Source organism: Delphinapterus leucas, chromosome 14 (genome assembly GCF_059928025.1).
Source record: "Delphinapterus leucas isolate spDelLeu-1000000601 "Yukka" chromosome 14, BTC_Dleu_Yukka2, whole genome shotgun sequence".
In the NCBI taxonomy this organism is placed as follows: domain Eukaryota; kingdom Metazoa; phylum Chordata; class Mammalia; order Artiodactyla; family Monodontidae; genus Delphinapterus; species Delphinapterus leucas.
In genome coordinates, this window is record NC_143142.1 from 72,174,133 (window position 1) to 72,195,490 (window position 21,358).

At 36.8% G+C, this 21,358-nt stretch overlaps 1 protein-coding gene across 7 annotated transcripts in view; it reads left to right on the plus strand.

Annotated features, from left to right (window-relative positions):
* WDR7 (WD repeat domain 7) overlaps positions 1-21,358 on the plus strand; it is a 375,177-nt gene that overhangs the window by 149,409 nt on the left and 204,410 nt on the right. For all 7 annotated transcript variants that reach the window (XM_089895232.1, XM_089895231.1, XM_089895230.1 and 4 more), the window contains one exon: positions 7,079-7,192. In XM_089895232.1, coding sequence (XP_089751358.1) covers positions 7,079-7,192 — 114 coding nt within the window. The remainder of the gene's footprint in view (positions 1-7,078; positions 7,193-21,358) is intronic.

Sequence of the window (21,358 nt, forward strand, 5' to 3'; positions counted from 1 at the left end):
GACAGTGCTTATAATCTTGATTATCAATATGCAAGAAACTGACGCCTCCATGTTGGTGTCTAATATTTCTCAGGAATATTTCATCATCTTACTGATAGTGGAGAGTGATGAGGTGACTTTTATGTTTCAAAAAGTTTAGTTTTTTAATACCAGGAAGAAAGTGATACATTTTTTTTCTGGTCATTGTGTTTCATTGCAAATAACATTGTATTGTGGCATAACCTCAGTTCTTTTTAGTGACAGTGATTTAGTACCTTCTATTGTATCTTTTTTTTTTAAGAGGTTTATTGAGTATAATTTATATGTAGTAAAATTCACTCTTTTTAGTGTACAGTTCTGTGAATTTTTAACAAATGTAGATAGTCATATTTCTACTCCCACGATTAAAATATAGTTTATTTTCGTTATTCTAAAATAGTTGCTTAGACCATTTTGTAGTCAGCCTTCCTATCACACCCCTAGCCTCTGGCAATCACTGATTTGATTTGTATCCTATAGTTTTACCTTATGCAGAATGTCTGCTGTCTATTATGTCTGCCTATTATAAGATAGTAATGTAGCGTGTAACTAAATACTGTGGAGATTAGAAATATGGAGGTTATGGCTGGGAATTTAAAAAAATGTTTCTTTTTTTTTTGGGCAGGTAATGATTACCATGCTTAGAAGAGTTAAATAATGGGTTTTGTTCATCTTTTACCATAACTTTATGGTCCAAAAGTTCAAAAGGAAATCTTCTATCATTTCCTTAAAACAAACTTATTAAAATTAGCTTTAAATGATCTATGCCATTTGTATTTGATTGTAGTAATTTGGCCTTTCCATTCTCAGTATCTCTTACCTTTATATCTTCCAACAAAGGTTGGAATCTTAGGTATTTTGTTATCATGACAATGCCCAGTTAGACTTCAAGTTAAGATATTTTAGCTGATCCTTAAAAATGGAAATATATAGAATTTTGAAGTAACCAAATCAATCTTTTTGTATTGATTTGTAAACAAAATAACCCAGAGAATTTGACTATAAGAACTAACAGAATGAGTTACAAATATGGTCAAAATCAAGAATATAGTTTAATTTTTTAAATTAAAAAGGGAACATTACTCCTTCCTGACACAAGAAAAACATTCAGGGTGAATTTGTTTTCTTATTGCATAAGTGTTCTTTGTGGCCCTTGTCTCCCTGTTTTCTTCAGTTACACGGCAGAAATGATACCAGAAGAGTACACAGAAGCGGTATGGATTTCTTGGTTGATCTGGAATGGTAGAAAAGCAAACTTTTTTTTTTTTTTTGCGGAACGCGGGCCTCTCACTGTTGTGGCGTCTCCCGTTGCGGAGCACAGGTTCCGCAGGCTCAGCGGCCATGGCTCAAGGGCCCAGCCGCTCCGCGGCATGTGGGATCTTACCGGACCGGGGCACGAACCCGTGTCCCCTGCATGGGCAGGCGGACTCTCAACCACTGCACCACCAGGGAAGCCCCAAACTTTATAAAAAAACAGCTTCTTTGAGATATAATTCATATGCCATTAAATTCACCCTTAAAACGGTACAATCCAGTGGCTTCTGGCATATTCTGAGTTGTGCAGCTGTCACCACCATCAATTTCAGAACATTTTCATTACACCAAAAAGAAACTATAGACTCATTAGTATAACTAGATGGAGTCATGCAACATGTGCTCTTTTGTGGCTGGTTTCTTTTACTTAGTGCTTCATTTCCTTGTATTGCTGATTAATATCCCATTGTATGACTTTATCACAGTTATCTGTTCATCAGTAAATTGTGATATATTTATACATTTATTCATCAGTCTTTGGACATTCAGATTGTTTATACACTCTGGCTTTTATGGGTAATGCTGCTGTGAACATCCCTGTACAAGTCTTTGTGCGGACATATGTTTTCATCCCTGGCAGTGGAATTGCTGGGTCAGGATAACTCTATGCTTCACCTTTTGAGGAACCACCAGACTGTTGACTGTAGAGTGCTGAGAGTGCTTTATATAGTCTAGGTACTAGTCCCTTGTTGGGTATGTGATTTGTGAATCTTTTCTCTTAAGTCTGTGGCTTGTCTTTTTAACCTTATAATAGGGTCATTTATAGAGCAAAAGTTCTTAATTTTAGTGAAGTCCACTTTACCAGTTTTTCCTTTTATGGATTGTGCTTTTGGTGTCAAGTCTGGCCTCAGGTACCAAAGATTTTCTCCTACTATTTTTTTTTTTTAAGTTTTATGTTCTACATTTAAGTCCATGATTCATTTTGAGTTGATTTTTAAATAAGGTGTGAGCCGTAGTTCAAAGTTCATATTTTTTGTGTGTGGATATCCAGTTTTAGCAGCCCATTTGTTGAAAAGGCTATCTTTCCTCCATTGATTTGCTTTTTGCACCTCTGTCAAATAACATTGGACATATTTGTGCTTGTCTTTTTCTGGTTTTCTATTCTGTTCGCTTAACCTAAAACGAAATAGTTTTAATAACTTTAAATGATAAGTCTTGAATGGGGCTGGCTGATTTTTCCTATCTTATTTTTTTTTCAAAAATTCTTGTAGCTATTCTAGTTCCTTTGTCTTTCTATATAATTTTAGAAATATTTGGCTGTATGTACAAAAAATCATGCTGGGATTTTGATAGGAATTACATTAAACCTGTATACAGAAAATTGACATCATTATTACTATGTAGAATCTTTCAACCTATGAACATGGTATGTCTCTCCATTTCATTTATTTATACCTTCGATGTTTTGTCAGTGTTTTGTAGGTTTCATCTACTTTTTTTTTGTATTTATGTCTTTTCAGTCTTTTTTTACAGTATTTCAGTCTTTTTTGAACTAGCGTTACTAGTATTTTTCTTTTAAGTTTAGGCGTCCATGTATTCATTGTTAACATATAGAAATATAATTAAGAATTTTTTTCTTGTATTTTGCAGCCTTGCTGTACTCACTTATTAGTTTGCTTATTTTTTGTAGATTCATTTAGATTTTCCACATAGACAGTTATTTTTTCATTGAGTAGGATTACCTCATCCATTCCAGACTGTATGTGTTTTCTTTTCTTGCTTTATTGCACTGGCTAGAAATTTCCAATGCTGTGGGGTTTTTTTGTTTTTACATCTTTATTGGAGTATAATTGCTTTACAATGTTGTGTTAGTTTCTGCTATATAATGAAGTGCTATATGTATACATATATCCCCATATCCCCTCCCTCTTGCACCTCCCTTCCACCTTCCCTATCCCACCCCTCTAGGTGGTCACAGAGCATTGAGCTGATCTCCCTGTGCTATGCAGCTGCTTCCCACTAGCTATCTATTTTACATTTGGTAGTGTATGTATGTCAATGCCACTCTCTTACTTCGTCCCAGCTTCCTCTTCCCCCTCCCTGTGTCCTCAAGTCCATTCTCTACGTCTGCGTCTTTTTTCCTGTCCTGCCCCTAGGTTCATCAGAACGATTTTTTTTTTTTAGATTCCATATATATGTGTTAGCATATGGTATTTGTTTTTCTCTTTCTGACTGACTTCACTCTGTATGACAGACTCTAGGTCCATCCACCTCACTACAAATATCTCAATTTTGTTTCTTTTTATGGCTGAGTAATATTCCATTGTATATATGTTAAATAAGAGTGGCATTGTGGACATCTTTACTTCATTCTTGATCACAGAAGGAAAGCTTTCAGCCTTTCACTGTTAAGTATAATGTTAGCTGCAGATTTTTAGTAGGTGCTTTTATTAACTTGAACAAGTTCCTCTCTGTCTTCTATTTGTATTTTTCTGAGGGGTTTTTTTAATCATGAATTGGTGTCAGATTTTATCAAGTTATTAACATGTTCATATGATTTTTTTTCTTCTTTAACCTCTTAATATTTTGGTTTACATTGATTGATTTTTTGAATTAATGTAAGGATCGTGTTACACTGATTCAAAAATCAATGTAGTACTTATATTTTGTCAAGGATTTTTGAGACTATATTCATGTGAGATATGGATTTGTAGTTTTATTTTTTTGTTTGTTTGTACAGTAGGCCCTTGAACAACATGGGTTTGAACTGAGTGGGTTCACTTATATGTGGATTTTTTTCAGTAGTAAATACTACAGTACTACATGATCTGTGGTTGGTTGTATCCATGGATATGGAGGGCCAGCTATAAGTTACACCCAGATTTTTGACTACACAGAGGTTTGGTGCCCCTAACCCCTGCATTGTTCAAGGGTCAACTCTATTTTCTTTTTTTCTGCCAAGATATATAGGATTTTATAACCCTTACTTTGTTTTGGAAAGCATCGATCAAAGAACCAGTTTCAGCATAGATACTTCTTGGTCTTTCAACCTTGGTTACTTTGAGATATCCACGTTTGCTTCTTAAGCTCTGTTCCTCAGTTGAACAGTTGTCTAGTATAGCCCAAGAACACCATGGAGGACTTCACAGCAATTATACTCAATATCATGTGATTCCATGACTTCTCATGCTTGTGCTGTGATATTCTGTCATGCCTCCTATCCTGCCCTGAGCAACTCAGTCCCTGGGAGGACTTACTGGTAAAAGGATATTGGGGTTGAAATCGGAAGATCTACACATCAATACTGGTTCTTGAATTTAGTAGCTGTGTTATGCCGAGCAAGTACTTGACCTCTCTGATTAAATGAGATAAATTTAAATGGATTTATAAACTTGTTACACATAAATACTACCTTTATTTTCATGGAATCCATTAATTTTACAGGAAAGGAAAATACTAATAATAAATGATTGTTGCCATCTAAACTGTTCCTTAATATCATTTCCCTGTTTCTCTGATCATTCTCAAAATTATCAACTGTTAAGCATGGAATGAGACTGAAAGATTTCAGAGATTTGTAGTTTGGTTTAATAATCTGAAACAACGATCTTTGATTTTGTGCTTAAGCAGTAAGTCTGTAGAAATGTGGCGTTTACCTTCTTATCTCTTCTTTGTGATTATTTTACTGATAACCATCTTTAATCAAATAATTAACATAATATTATTTTTCTAGTAATTCCCCTTTATTTTAAAATTTTATCTTGAAAACCTAACAACAAAAGTGATGCTGTAAAGGGATGGCCTTTGTCATTTTTTGTTATTGGGGACCATTCATTTAGCACTGTTCATTCTTTTGTTGGAGCAATACTGAATAAAGTGGTTGCACTAAAATGACGTTCTCCTCCCCAAATTTAAATTGTTAGGCCTTGGAACTGCCTACTGGTAGGTCTACTTCTGGATCATTCATGGTGGTTAATGACTAAGATTCTTCCTCTTGGTGCCTTTCATAAACCTGAGGCAGCAAGGTTGAATTTCATATAGAAATTCAGTTAATGCATCTTGGAAGAAAAGAAATCCTGGAATATTTGTAGCTTCTGGTTTTAAAAATATTGTGTTGGATTTTATATGTGCAGTTATCGAAGTACTTATTAAGAAGATTTGATTAAAATGTTCAACTCCTGAAGTAAGTCCCAGTGGGTGACATTTTTATATACCATGATTGAGCAATACCTCTTGGTAACCATGTGTAAAATATTGGACACCCCCTCCTATCCATTGCCTAATTAGATGCAAATTGACAACAAAATATAGGCATTCTCCTCTTTTTGAAAGTTTGCTTTACAACCCTTCACTTTTATGAAAGATTGTCGTTAGTACCTGTTTTTGCTGATTGAAAGATAGCTAAAGAGGATTTTCGCTTTTATGAGAAAAGACAAAAGGCAATAATAGCACTCAGCGTGTGTTTAGCAGTGAGCTGTTACAGAGCCGGGCACCCCAAGGGCGGCTTAGAGTGGTATCGCCAAGCTCCTTCCCTGGGAACTAGCTCAGCATCTCAGCATCAAGCTGCCATTGGTTTGAATTGTGTCTGTGAGCATCTGTGCTTTGTCTTGAATCCTGTGCATTTGTTAGGAAGATGTGTCCTAAGGTGATTGCTTCTTTGCTTTATATCATTCTGGCTTACAAAAGGTTTCACAGCAGTGCTCTACTTTCAGATAGTGGAGGGGGGGAACCTATGTATCATCAAAGATGGGAAAATAGGTAAGTAAGGAAAAGACCTTTGTATGAACTTTCAAATTCTCAGGCGGTTTACAGAATGGAAGTTTTTGGTGCCCTGATCTAGTTCACCTGTCTGCTTTCAGTTAGGTTCTTTCACGTCCATAATTATCTGACCTCATATCTAATTCCTTCAGAGGCAGAGAGATATTATGCTCTTGGGGCAACAATGCATTTCAGGTCTTCTACACAGCATCAGAACACAAATCCCTCTTTTGTCATCATCCTCCTTCCCAACCCCCAAATTATAAGCAAACTAATATTAAAGAGAAGTAAACTTTTAAAATAGTCCTTCACTCTCTAGGCTTTTTTCTCCCTCTTTTTAGCATAATTATGTCTAAATTTGCTAAAGTAACTGTAGCAAAAACATTGAAAGGAATCAAGTAAAACTGTAATTTACTTCATCATTTTTCTGTTCCCAGATCTTAGTTAAAAGTCAGTATAGTTTGCATCCATGTACATATATATATATATATATACACATATATATATATATAAAGCAATAGAACACACATGAATATTTTGTTCATTAATTTCTCTCTCTCCCCAATTTTGGTGAATATATTGTATTTTTTTTTAACATATTGCATTTGCATCCAGTAAGTCAATTAAAATGCTTTAAGAGTTTTGGTCCACCTTTCTTTTTTTTTTTGTAAATTTATTTATTTTATTTATTTATTTTTGGCTGCGTTGGGTCTTTATTGCTGCGAGGGGGCTTTCTCTAGTTGCGGTGAGCAGGGGCTACTCTTCTCTGCGGTGCACGGGGCTTCTCATTGCTGTGGCTACTGTTGCGGAGCACGGGCTCCAGGCGCATGGGCTTCAGCAGTTGTGGCTCGCTGGCTCTAGAGCGCAGGCTCAGTAGTTGTGGCGCACGGGCTTTGTTGCTCCACGGCATGTGGGATCTTCCTGGACCAGGGCTTGAACCCACGTCCCCTGCATTGGCAGGAGGATTCTCAACCACTGCGCCACCAGGGAAGCCCCACCTTTCTTTTAGTTTTTAAAAACTAATCCTTGTGCTTCCCATTTGTTTTAGCTGGGGTCTCAGCAGAAGCCATGCAGACTATTACCACTGCTCCTGATGCCTCAGGGCCAGAAGCCAAAGTCCAAGAGGAAGAGCACGACCTTGTGGATGATGACATCACCACTGGTAACCATGATATCTTTAACGTCCAGTATTGGAAAATGCTTTTAGGTCGTTTACAGTGGGGTTAAATATGTTGATGGAAAGGATGGAAACTTGCACTGATGGAGTGTTTAGTTTTTGATACCCTTTAGTGCCCTTTTTGATATTGAAGTAGAAAGAAGCAGACTGTTTATTTGGTCCAGGTTTGCTCATTGTTGCTATAACAGTGAACCTGCTAGATGTGCATTTGATTTTCTGAGAACCTTCTAATTCAGAGGCTAGGATCATTACTAAAGCCTTGGAACATGTAGAGGAATACACTTATTGTGTTATGAAAAGTTTTGCAATTATAGTAGGGTAAACTGAAAATATCAAAGTTGTAATAGCAATTTATGCAACACAGGCTACGTGAGGAAACTTAACAGATACTCTTTGTACCTGTACTATAGAAATGAATGCTGCTTTTTCAAATTACTTACATTGTTTGGGTATTCAACATTCTTATCTGTATTATTTATCACCTGATCAGGCATAATGTAAAATTTATGAAAGCCGTACACTGCATATGTTCAGCCTATCTTTTTATAGGCTTAAAGCAGTTTCAATTACTGGATCTCCAAATGCATTCAGCTCAATTTCTTTCAATGAACGGAGGATAAAAACAACCTAGTATAAATATTTTTATTGGTATTAAGAATGATAAACTCTTATTTTTGGTGCGTATGGTTAGAATGTAAAATCTGACCATATAAATCTACAACTATTGTGAAGCAAGAAGCATTAACTTAATAGTAATCAATAATTTGAAAAGAAGCATGCCCAGTAAATATCAGTAAATTTTTAACAATAATTAAAGGGAGGAAAAAAAAACAAAAAACAAAGGGAAGTTGTATTTTTTTTCCTCTCCCTTTTTCCTTTTAAAGCTCTGTGTAGCAGGTTCTTTACTGTTATCACCTGACTGCCCTTAAATTTCTTTCACTGGGAAGAAGTTGAAGGAGCTTTATGATCTCCCTTGAAAATTTACAAAGCCTATATTTAAAAACCTATAGACTTGTGCCACTGCTGCAAATAAGTAGTTGACTACATTGAGGAGCATCCGGTTTTCTGCAATAATGAGATGATGGTGGTTGCTCTTACTTTTTAATGTATCAATTCATTGATTAAAAAAAACATCCACCTTAAATATAAATTATTTTGCAAACTTCCAACTTTGCTGAAAGTCATTTGTACTTCACAATTATGGAACTTGTTTCAGCAGCTACTAGAGGAAATTATTTCATTTAAAGATTTTTAAAAACTATTTCTTGCTTTATTCAGTTTTCACTGCTTTTCAAAAAATAATGCTATAGATATGTTTTGTTATTCCCTCTAAATTTTAAAGGTTTTCTTGTCTATAAAAAGTCGTGGTTTAGGGCTTCCCTGGTGGCACAGTGGTTGAGAGTCTGCCTGCCGATGCAGGGGACACGGGTTCGTGCCCCGGTCCGGGAAGATCCCACATGCCGCGGAGCGGCTGGGCCCGTGAGCCACGGCTGCTGAGCCTGCGCGTCCGGAGCCTGTGCTCCGCAATGGGAGAGGCCACAACAGTGAGAGGCCCGTGTACCGCAAAAAAAAAAAAAAAAAGAAAAAAAAAAAAGTCGTGGTTTAAATAATAGAAAGAAGTTGCCTTTGCAGTAGTAGAATAGCTCAATTTGCATTCCAGAATAAAAGCTGAATTTTTGAGCTCTCGAGTAAGTATTATTAAATCAGTACATTGAAATTTTGAATTATGCTGTGCTGAAGTCACGAGACAGCATTATAGCACATGACTGTGTGCTTATTTTATTGTTAAAAAAATCAAGAAAAAATGAAAAATCTAGTTTGGAGAGTCAGTTAATGCTACCTAAACTGGGTGTCCGGAGCCTGTGCTCCGCAACGGGAGAGGCCGCAACAGTGAGAGGCCCGCGTACCGCAAAAAAAAAATAATAATAAATGAATAAATGCTACATAAACTATATTTTAATCTGTAAGAGTTCAGTTAAATGTATGTGATGTATGGCTTTTATCAGTTGATTTACTCATTTCATGCCATGAGGACTAGAAGCAAGAATGCTCAATAGCCAAAGAATTTAAATGACGCCAAAGGCTCCCTTAACATGTTGTCAGAGCAGCGAGCATGCTGCCGCCCGTAGATCGTTCAGGCTACCTTTAGATTGTGTGGCTTGATTAAGATGTGGTATAGATTTCTGTGAGGGTTTAGAAGAAAACCGTATTTCTTTTTATTGACTAGAATCCTATATAAATTACATTATGAAAAATATGGTAGGTGCATTGAGAGAAACCTGTTTCAAGCAAAATAATCTTATTTTGGGATAACCAGCATTGTAGAGCACAAGAGGTACTACAAAAGGGAAAACTGGCCAATTTAGCCATTCACTTTGAAAAATCTGATTTTTCCCCTGGCTGTTTAAAAGGAATTCCTCTAATAATATCACCTCAAAACAAATAGAAATCGGGCTTCCCTGGTGGCGCAGTGGTTGAGAGTCCGCCTGCCGATGCAGGGGACAGGGGTTTGTGCCCTGGTCCGGGAGGATCCCACATGCCGCGGAGCAGCTGGGCCCGTGAGCCATGGCCGCTGAACCTGCGTGTCCAGAGCCTGTGCTCCGCAACGGGAGAGGCCACAACAGTGAGAGGCCCGCATACCACAAAAAAAAACAACAAAAAAAACCAAATAGAAATTATATCATGACAGATATTTGCTTGTATTTTGAATGAATTCTTATTTGAATGCTGTAGCTAGGCTAATATACATAGTTGTATTAATTTTATTTTTGTAGTAATCTGGGGCTTAATTCTTCAATTAACTGAATTCAACAGCTGACCAAGATAGCAATTAAAATATGAAGTATAATTTAGTGCTTTTGTATAGGCAGAATTTCATATTTGAAATTTTTCTTTTGAGTAAGAGCAAATGAGGTATGAATATTGTCTTAACGACACTTGGATCTGAGCTTGGCAGTCTTTGTGTTTGCTGTGTAAAAGTAAAGAAGCATGGATAAAGCTGTGTAAGTGTTGGCGATGATCAATTGGAACTAATTAAATTTATTTGAAATGAAGAGTCTTAACTGGAAGAGGACAGCTGGAAAAACTGGGAAGAAAAATTGAGTCTTGATTGAGACAATTTAAACCTTCACCCTGTCATTTAAAAAATATGCTGCAGCTTCTTTCTAAATCTCTCTTTTGAAAGCTAGTATCTATTGATCGGCTCTACAAAGTAATGCCAGTGTGCCTTGGTCAACACACACCCTCGGTTGTGCTTAGCATTCCAGCCTAAGGTTTATCAGATTCTTTCCTTTAACCAAATGTCTTAAATTACATATCAAAGCCTTATTAGCCACTTTCACAGATTAATACTGTTTTATGTAGGAAAAATATTAAAACCTATTCCTAATTTTTAAAAATATTGTATAGTATGCATGGGAAATATACTCTCTCCTCCAAGGGAATTGTTTCAGGTTTTGCAATACTCTGTATATTTAAAATCTATTTTAACAACAATAGTAGTGTTTTCTTGAAAGTAAAAAGAACGGCGTTAAGATTGTTTCTAGATTATTTATCATTTTAGAGTTACAAGAATATTATTCTATACCTGTGCATTTGCTTCTGTATGTGTACTTTTATTTTTGGTATTGCAGTTTAAATGTTTATGTAGATATATAGTCAGTATTTGTAAATAACATGTTATTTTCATTACAATATGAAGAGGTGATAATTATGTTAATGGAGTAAATCTCACTAAAAACTGATAGACATAGAAAAAATTTTAGATAAATCATTGTCTGTTTTTTTGAGGTAGACCTTTTAGGTGAGTTTGTTAATTATCTTTATGCAGTTTTCATTGAGGTAAAGGATGGCATTCTGTGTGAGGATGAAGCTATACATCCCCTAAATGTGGCATTTTAAAACATCTTCTCTTAATATCAGGTTAAAAAGAATTTGGGAAGACTTTCACTCACAAACCTGTATGGACCCCTTTAAGAAAGTCACTGTATTCTCCTGTGGGTCATACTGTAGTGTCCTACCCCTTGTTCAATATGGCAAGGACACAAACTGACCATATAACAGTGATAGTCAGGAGCCACTGACATTGTCAATAAGAGACAACTTGATACTAGATCAGCAGCACAGTGGACAGATTCAACTGCTCACAACAAATGCAACGATGATACATGTATTTGGATGGGTGTGTTGACTCGATATTTGTTGTATTTTTTGTAGCATTTAAATTTAATTTATAAAAAAAGATGAGAAATGCTATGGAAAAAGAAAAAATAGAGAAAGGTAAGAGAACTTGAAAGCAGTATCAATTGTTAACTTACTTTGTACCAACCACTTTATTCTTGACACTAACAACGTTTCTTTGAAGTGTGTTCTAGTATATTTGTCCAGATACAGAGATGAGGAGACAAGCTCAGGGGAGGTCATGTTCACGGGACTGAAAATGAGTCCTGCCTGACTCCAGAGCTGACGTGTAGGCTTGAGCACCACCCTGCACTGCCTCATAGTCTCCAACTCATTGAAGTTTGGCATCTTTTCACTTTCTTTTGAAATGGGAGATGATGTCACCATCCACCTTTATTGCTTACAATAGCGAGCATAAGCCTGATATTTGCCGGCTATATTATTGTCTAGAAGGCAAACTTGTTATTCTAAATTTAGAGCAAGAGATTATCTCCCTTAAGGGGGAAAATCAGCACGTATTTGTTCTTTAAATGTTCTTTTAAAATTTGTTCTTTAAATTATTTAGGACTGCTATCATGTTAAGACCATAAATACAGTTACTGTTCATTACTAAACAGTTATTACATACAGGTAAAATGAAATTTGTATTGTTCTGTCTAGCTTTTTGAAGTCACCAATATAAAACCGACACCTTAACATAGATTCACACAGCAGAGTCAACATTTCTAGTATATTAAGTTAGAGCTGAAAAGCACGTCTTGTCTGAGACTAAATATTGATTGATTAATTTTACCATTTACTGAGGCTCTGTTCATAAAATGTTTATACATTTGTTTTGACTGAAAGATAGGAATTCATCCTGTTAAAGATAAGCTCTAAGGAACAAAATTTAGGGCATTATATATTCAGAAATCAGAAGCACTTTCTTAGCAGAGAGACAGAGACCTTATAATTCGTAAACTAGAATAAGACTTTCTGCATTGCACCATTTCCCTTTCTCATTCTTTAATTTATAACTGACAGTCTAAAAACAGTACAGATCTATGTGAATTTTAAATCGTTTGCTTTAAACTCTTACCACTACTCTTGTGATTGACTTCAGAATGTTAGCTACTACACAATATGAGTTATTAAGATTTGGGGTAATTATAAACGACTAGTGCTGTGGTTTACTTACCATGCAGTGTTTTTAAGAAAAATAAGTGTGAATTTCATAGTTTTCTGAAATATGTCTTCAAGTAATTTACCTTTGTATACATTTTTTTTAATCTGGGAGAAGAAAATTTAAATTAAAATATTTTTTGCTGTTTAGTGTTTAATACTCAGTTTTAGTTATACGTTGATAGGATGTTAAGTAGAATATTTCTAAATATGGTATTTGAGAGTTGACAGGAATATTAAAATACAGCCCAAAGTATGGCTTTTTGTCATTCATTTTCTCTTTTCATATTTTCCACTCTGGGTGATTGACTTTCCCTTTCCTTGGTTTTAACTACCACATCCATGTTAAAGACTATCAAATCTGTATCTCCAGCCTAGGCTTGTGTTCTGAGTGTCAGATTAATATGTCCTCCTGCCCAAATGCCCCATAGATACCTAAATACCAAGTCCAAAGTGAGCTCATATTTATTTCTAAAACTCATCTCCTTTTATATTTATATCTCATAAAAGGCATCACTGAGGGTACCATCAACTGCCTAACACCCCAAACCAGAAACCAAGGGATAATCCTGGCTTTCTTACTTTCCAACAGGGTCGACTGGTAGTTGGTACCAGTTCCTGTAAACTGTACCTCTTAAATATCTCCCAATGATTTTCCCCTTCTCCATTTCCACAGAGAATACCTACGTCCAGACTTTAAGTTTTTCTACTTTAGATTATTATTATATTCTCCGGTAAACATCTTCCTGTCTCCATTCCCTCCCCTTCCAGTTCATGTCTTTCATTACTCTGAGAGTGTCAGAAGCCACTTCATCACCTTTCACCCTCATTAACTGCTGCTTAATGGTTTCCCATTAATTATAGCACAAAACCCAAACACCTTAGGAGGTATCTAGGGCTCTTCAAATACCTGACCCCTGGCTCTAGCTTCAGCGGCTGCTGTAGCAATACTGAACTTAGTTTCTCCAGAGTACCCTGCTGTTTCATGACCCTTACTTTGCCTGTGCCCCTCCATCTGGCTGCTATGCTCTCAATTCTCTCACATGTGAGGTGAAGTTCTGAGAGTTCTCTTCAAAGTTCTCTTCAAAGATGGTGAGTGTCACCACCTTCCCGAAGCCCTCCTGGACCCCCTTATGTAAGATCTCTCAGTTCGTTGTATGCACTTCTGCTGTTGCACTCTGTAACACTGTTAAGTGACCGTTTACTTATCCTCTGTGGGTCACGTGTGTGCATATGACTTTTACCTCTGTATATTTCTAGCACTAAAACAGTGCCCTGGTCCATAGCATCCTCTCAGTAAATGTTTATTGAATGAGTGATTGAATTAGTGAAGCCATATGATCACTCATTTCAAAGAGCATTCCTGGGCTTCCCTGGTGGCGCAGTGGTTGAGAGTCCGCCTGCCAATGCAGGGGACGTGGGTTCGTGCCCCGGTCTGGGAAGATCCCACATGCCGCGGAGCGGCTGGGCCCGTGAGGTATGGCCGCTAAGCCTGCGCGTCTGGAGCCTGTGCTCCGCAACGGGAGAGACCACAACAGTGAGAGGCCCGCGTACCGCAAAAAAAAAAAAAAAAAAAAAAGCATCCCTTATATACTATATATTTATTTATTTATATATATTTACTATTCTTATGCAATATATATATGTATCTCCCTAACCTCCCCACTTTTCCTTAGTGGGTATTCAATGGCGCAAAAAGTGTTTGTAACAGGTCAGTGAAGGAATATAGGCTTATTTCTGGATAAACTGTCTCTTGACTTTGTGAAAATGAGATTTGGAGAAGATTTAGGAGCATAAGCAGAGAAACAGACTCTTAGGACTCTCAGAGAGTTCCCTTTTTGTGCCTACACTGACCAGACAGTGGCAATGTGCTTATAAACAGTGGTCTGAGTTGTCTCTTGAGGCACACTTTTCCCTCTGGGTGTGTCTCTCCCCTTGCCCTGGGAGCTGTGCCACCTCATTTCTAGGCTCAGCTCTGTCAATGAAAACAAAAATCTCTTGTGTTTTTTCTGGAACTAGAGGTACCAGAGTACCTATTATCCAAGAGATCCCTCTGGGGCTTGGGACGCCACCGCTGGAGAAGCAAGGTGGCTTGTATGGGAGTAGGGGAGAGATGGGGAAGTGGGGAGATGCTCACAGGAGGGAGAGAAATACGGAGTTTTTCCAGGAGGCCTGACATTTAACCACACGCCACTAAAGAATGAGAGTGTGGAATCCTGTTGTGTGATGGTGCACGTAGTGTTTTTGTGCCATTCCCCCAGGTGTCTGCAGTCAGTCATTTAGCACTACGAAAACTTGCTTTTTATTGTCCATTGAAAATTGCAAGTTAACATGCCCAGATTTATTGTGTTTAAGCTTATGTTTAAAAGCTTGGCCTGGGGCTACTGGCCTGCAGAAAAGCACAAAAGGAAAAGAGGCAAGAACAAGGACAAAAACATGGCGAATAAATACCATTAGAATCTTCAGTTTCACTTTAAAACTATTTTTAGACTCTTATAGATGGAAAAATCTGCTTAATATCAGTCTATTTTGACCAAGAAGGTCTTGGTCATTTAATTCATTTAAATGAATTAAATATCATAAAGAATCGGAAGTGCTATAACATACATTACTTCAGATAGCTGTTACATTGGCACCAAATCTTTTATAATGATATTTTCTAATAATAGCACTTTTATTTTTTTTAATGTGTGTGTATTGATGGCATATAATACTTAGGCAAGGGGTTGGTCAGGTAAACAGTAATTGATACCATCTTAGAAAACTGTTCTAAAATAACATATTTAAAAATCAGGAACTTAATAGCTATCACAACAGCTCATTCGTATTTACTAAGTACCTAATAAGTATCAGGCTAGGCTCTTTTTAATCCTCACAGCTCACTGTAATTGTCCTCATTATTGCTCCTGTTTTTACAAGAGAGGGAAATGAGGCATAGAGTAACTTTCCACATGAAGGCCACAGATAGGAAATGGCAGAGTCAGGATTTGAATCCAGGCCATCTGCCTCTAGAGCTTGTGCTCTTAAATGGAAGTAATTATCAAAACCAGATCATTTAAAAAATCATATAAGAACAAAAAGAAACAAATATATTCATTATGGCATGTTGTTTTCTCTTTGTGTGATATAGAAAGTTCTATTTTAATTTTTAATATAGTTTAATTTTTAACATAGTACAAGGAAATGTGTAGAAAAGACATGCTGTTTTCTTAAAAAATAAACATGGATAATTAGTACAGGAAGATAATTTTACATATTTTCTAGATAAAATTAGGATTATTTTATGTTTGTATAAAACCACATACATAGTTACACTAACATGTACACAATATTAGATCATAAAGGCTTAAGGTTTGGTTTTTGGATTTAATAGTGTATGTATTTTTTGATAAACTTAGACTCAATAGGAACAAAGAAGAAATATTTAGTTGGATAAGAATGTTGTAGCTGTTAAAAAATAAAAGCCCTCCATGGGAGTGAATAACCTTCAGGATGAACTTAAAATTTGGCCTTTTGTGAGCTGTGTAATAATACCTCACGGATAAGAATGAATTTCATTAGATTGTGGCACACTATTATATATCTGTATATTACGTGAATTGCCCTTATAATTGATATCAAACCCGTATGACCAAAAGTTGTAATTCACAAAAGTAATGACAGCAATGTCTCATAATTCACAGACTTTATGTCATACCTGTGAATGATTACTTTTACGTGCAAGCCATGTTAAAGGGGAAAAACAGGTTTTAAAAAGGATGTGGAATTTTGAAGAGTTCTTCTTCCTGATACTTTCTAGTCACTTCTAGTATGCAAAGAGATAAAGTGACTATCCTTGAATTTTCCCATGATTTCTTGGATTAAAATTAGTTGTCATGCATAAAGGCCTTTATTCTTAATTCGAAATTTTAAATCATAAGTGGAAGTTAGTATTTACTATTTGAGGTGAAGACAGTCATAAATCTGAATGTATTTTCTCCACATGATGTAATACACTAGAAAGAGGAGCCTTCCCTCACAGGTAGGATAAAATCAAGTGAGAATATTTACTCTTTTTTTTGGGGGGGTGGGGGTGGGATTATGGTATATCCTAAATAAAAATGCATGAATTAAATGAAGTAAACCTAATTTAAAAGGATTCAGAGAAACTGAATTAGCCACTCTCTCTTTGCCCTTTTTGTATATACATATTTTTTTCAGTGTCGTTGGTATCCCCTGAAAGAAGTGTGAGGAATATCCGATTTGATTCAACAAAACATTAATATGCACCTTGTATTTTTCTATCAGCACATTCTGGGGAGGATATAGCAGAGCAAGCATCCTAGTTGAGAAGCTGAAGGTGAAATTTTACAGAGAGGCTATATATTCACACGTAGCTCTACACACACACACACGTATGACATACATGTACCGAGGACAGACTTTAGGTCGGAGAATTCAGAGCACTGGGGATTAGGTAAGGGTAGGAATTGCATTTGAGGTAAGCCTGCATTTGTGACAGAGGTGGAGAGACACGGGAAGAAAAACTTTTGAGCTAAAGCTGTTCGTTTAGAACTTGGTTTGAAATGAAGGCTCTGTGGAGGGCTGAGAAGAGTGGCCAGGCTGGAGCTGATGGCCGGGCAGTACCGTCCAGGATGGAGGGTCTACTGTCAGGTCGGGTGTGTTCATGTGGAATGTAGCAGATTCTACATCCTGTGCTATGTGTTACTTTAAAGCAGGGCTTATTATTAAAGGGATTTATGATGTTGATGGTGTGTATCGGCTTCATGCCCAATGTGCTTAATTCTACTCCCATGGTTTTTCTTTTCATTCAACAGTTAGTTTTGATCACCTTCTAGGTATTGAGTACTTACTAGTTGTTGAGTGTAGGGTGGAGTTTATGCTTCAGAGGGCAACTGATGACTGGTTGTGTTTATTGTTTTGTTGGGAAATTTTTACCTGAAGAACTGTTATTCATGAAGGTATAATAAACTCCTGTTACTGTGAGGCAAAACTTACATTTCATATGTATGTCTAAGAGTGAATCCATAGATTTCATGGAAACAGAAAAACAAAGTGAAATCAGCTGAATGAAAAGCTGGTCTGCAGTAGTAAATATGTAATTAGAATATTTTTAGAATAAATATGGTTACAGCATAGGCCCTGATAGCTCATTCTCTGTGTTCACATTTCAGCTTCCCTGCTTACTCACTGTGTGGCCTTGTGCAAGTTACATGACCATGCCAAGCCTCAATTTTCTCACCTGAAATCTGAGGGTAGTGAGATTGTTAGAGGATTAAATGAGATGATGCATGTAATCTTCTTAGCAGAACAATTGGCACATAATAAGTGCTCGAGAAATATTATATGCCCCCTCCCTTCCTTCTCCCCCCATTACCACCATCATCCTTAAGTGATTTGCTTTAATAAATAGAATAAATGGTTTGTAACTAACATAACTCATTTATAAATTAGTTCTTCCTGATGACTTGATGATGTTTTTTCTAGGTAGTTTGATCATCACTCCCAGGGATATAAAATTACTAGATAAATTTACACTTTATAGATAGAGAAATAAGCTGCATCCAAATTTGTGTGCATATTTTTAGAAATCCCTAAAAGCTGGCTCATGAAATATAGATGAATTATTATATTTTCTTAAACACTTTTATATGGCTTCTTTTACCACATTTGTTGTCTGAGTTGAATCTGACTGAGAAGAGTGAATCATTTATAAAATAGAAATAATGACAGCTGTAGAAGATACGTAAGGTAGCTAAGGGAGAGTTAATTTGCATATTCAAACCCATGTTTGGCCAGTGGTGATCAGTGAGGGATGGGAGAGAGACAGTGATGCTGAAAAGCTTTCTGAGGAATCTGATGCAGCCATGGAGCTGAGAGTCACTGCTAGACTTAGAAAAGCATATTTAAAAGATGATAAAACTAACACAACATTGTAAATCAACTATACTCCAATAAAAAATTTTTAAAAGGTGATAAAACGTAAAGGGTAAAAGGAAATCTTCACATACTGTCATTAATAGTCTTGCCAAGAAAGAAAAAGGAGAAACATTTAATGCAGCTGTCATACTCGCAAAGGATGCTTACGCTTTAGCTGAGGCTTTGAAAAGGTATGTCCTAGATATTTGGCAAGCTCACGTTTTACTCCCCAGGCTGGCTTGATTTCTCCTCCCTAGCCTGTTTCCCTATATTCCAGATTTGTACAACTGGGTGAGATTTTGGAGGTAAATTATTGAAAGATATATAAAACCAAGTTAAGAACAGCAACAAAAGATAATTATTAACTGCACGGAAGAAAAAAAAAGTAGTACTGAAAAAGTTATCATGATTGACCAACCACATGGTTAAGCTGTGAGTAGCATGCACATCTTCATGAAAATGTAAGCATTGATGATGATATCATAGTTTTAATAAGAATTATGATATGATAAATTGGGAGGCAGAGGAAGAAGGCAGAAGACAGATTGTGTGTGAATGTGGTGTGTGCGTGAGTGAATCTGTGTGCGTGTGAGAGTGAATATGGGGTGTGTATGTGAATGAATGAGACACATGTAAGTAATATGTGAAGGAGAACCTAGTTTTCATTGACTGTAATGGGGAATCATAAGCCTAAAGATAAGATAAGCCTAAAACTGAAAAATTAGAAGTAGCAGCATGGGCTTTTCTAAAAGAGCCCAAAGTGGTTGTTTTGGCAGAGTGGAAAATGGGGATGGGATTGAGGGGCTGTTGCTTTTTTATACTAACTTGTGGAACTGTTTGACTCTTTAAACAGGTAGAGTTTCATGAAATAAAGACTACATTTAAAAGTAAAAATAAAAAGTTTAAAAACTAGGACAAGGGAGCACATAACCAAAGGTAATAGTGAAAAGTGACATGAAATAATGTCATCAAGTCTAAGCCAGAATGAGCTGGAAACAAGCAGTGTGTGTTTCTGCCCACCCCCCTTTCCATCCTTTTTTCCCAGCTGTGTTCCAAAGAAGGGGAACACGAGAGAGAGAGAGAGAGAGAGAGAGAGAGAGAGACACTGTGGTGTGAGCTAGTATAAGATGGAAAGAGAGCGGGGAGAGACATTCAGAAAGCTCAGCTGATGTAAGGAGAAGAGTCAAGGGAACGTAGATTTTTTTTTAAGTCAGTTTCTTTTCGTGATCTAATGAGCAGCGTCCAAGGGTCATGAGAACTTGCTGCAGTGAAGACAGGATGGTTGGTTGATTTTGAAAATGAAAATGTGAAGAATGAAAATAAAAATCTACAAACAAAAGTCTTTATTTTTAAAAATGAGGGTAAATTGGATCTAAGAAACTCTGAATTGGTTAGTGTACTGTTCAACTATACCAAAAATTTTCAGTGGATTTAAAAATATGATTTAGGAGCACTTAGAAGAAGATGTGAGAGCCAGTACAAGGTGTCCTGAGCCTTCCCACACACCTGACTTTCCTCACAGTGTTTCAATTGTGTTGATTTTGTTACTATCCATCACCTAAAATAATTTTGCTGCTTTGGTGTAAGATGTATACTATTCATCGTAAAATGACTTTTATACTCTTCTGTGGGCTTTCACTGCATATAGTGGACAATGGAATGGGCTATTCTGTTCATGGAAAGCTATTTCTCATGATGAATTTGGATTTTTTAGAATTTGGCTTGACATCACTTGTTACTGTCATTACTTACACAAGTATCATTGCTAATGCCTTACTCATTATTCCCTCATGACGAATTTATCAAATGACTTAGGGAATAGGGAAGAGAACTTCTGAAAAATAGGAAACAGTCTATAAAGCAGATCTCAGCAGTGCAGCCCAAGATTCAGCAGGATAGCAAATAAACACATCAGTAGTAGCAGTCGGTGCTCCCATGCTACCTCTAAATCATCTCTGGATACAGCCCCTTGCACCTGTTATACTTGTGCTACTAAGGTATGTGTCTGACTCACTCATATATATTTATGTGGAAATTGCTGCCCATTGTAGCAAACAGACAATCTTTTAGAGGACCTGGCTTGATGTCCCAGTGTACTTTTTACTGTTTAATGTGCAGAAAGTGGCATTTACTCTTGGTAGCACAGTGGTGTATCTGGCAGATGTCTGCCCCTGCAGAAGCATGGTCCTCAGCGTAGCCAGCCAGGCCTGGGAGAGTCCCTGTGAGGGATTTATGACATACTAGTTGAACATCTTTGCACTTGAAGGAATTAGCCAGGTAGAAAGGGGATAGGGAAAGGCTTTCCAAGCTGGAGTCAAGGTTTGCGAGGCTGAGAGGCAGAAGTGGTGCAGCATTTTGGGGGAAGTGTAAGTGGTTCACTGTGTATGTGTATGGGATGGGGCGGGACCAGGACTGACAAGAGATAATGCTACAGGGGAGGCCAAATGTTGAAAGGTAACAACGAGCTAAATTTAACACTCTAAGTCACTTTTCTTAGAGTGGTATTTAAGTTTATTTAAAATCCTTTAGGTTTACAATTAAAATAAGCTAATTGTTACCTAATATTCCAGTAAAACAGAGCATCCCAGCAGGATGAATGCTTACATTTACAAATGTCAATTGAAGCAGAATGATTTATGTTGCTGTATAAGTGCTTTATTATGAATTTAGTGTAGAGAATATTAGTGTCATTCATGTGCCATACAAAAGTCCCCTCCCCCCCATTTCTGCTATATTATCATGGAGTTGGAAAGACCTAATTCGTAATCCAGTAGCCAGATTCTAGACCAGTCTTTTACCTAGTACAAGGAATTCCTCATCACTGAACTTACAGGTTATCCAGCCGCTAACGGCACACTATAATACTATTCTGCTGCATAATAAACTACCACA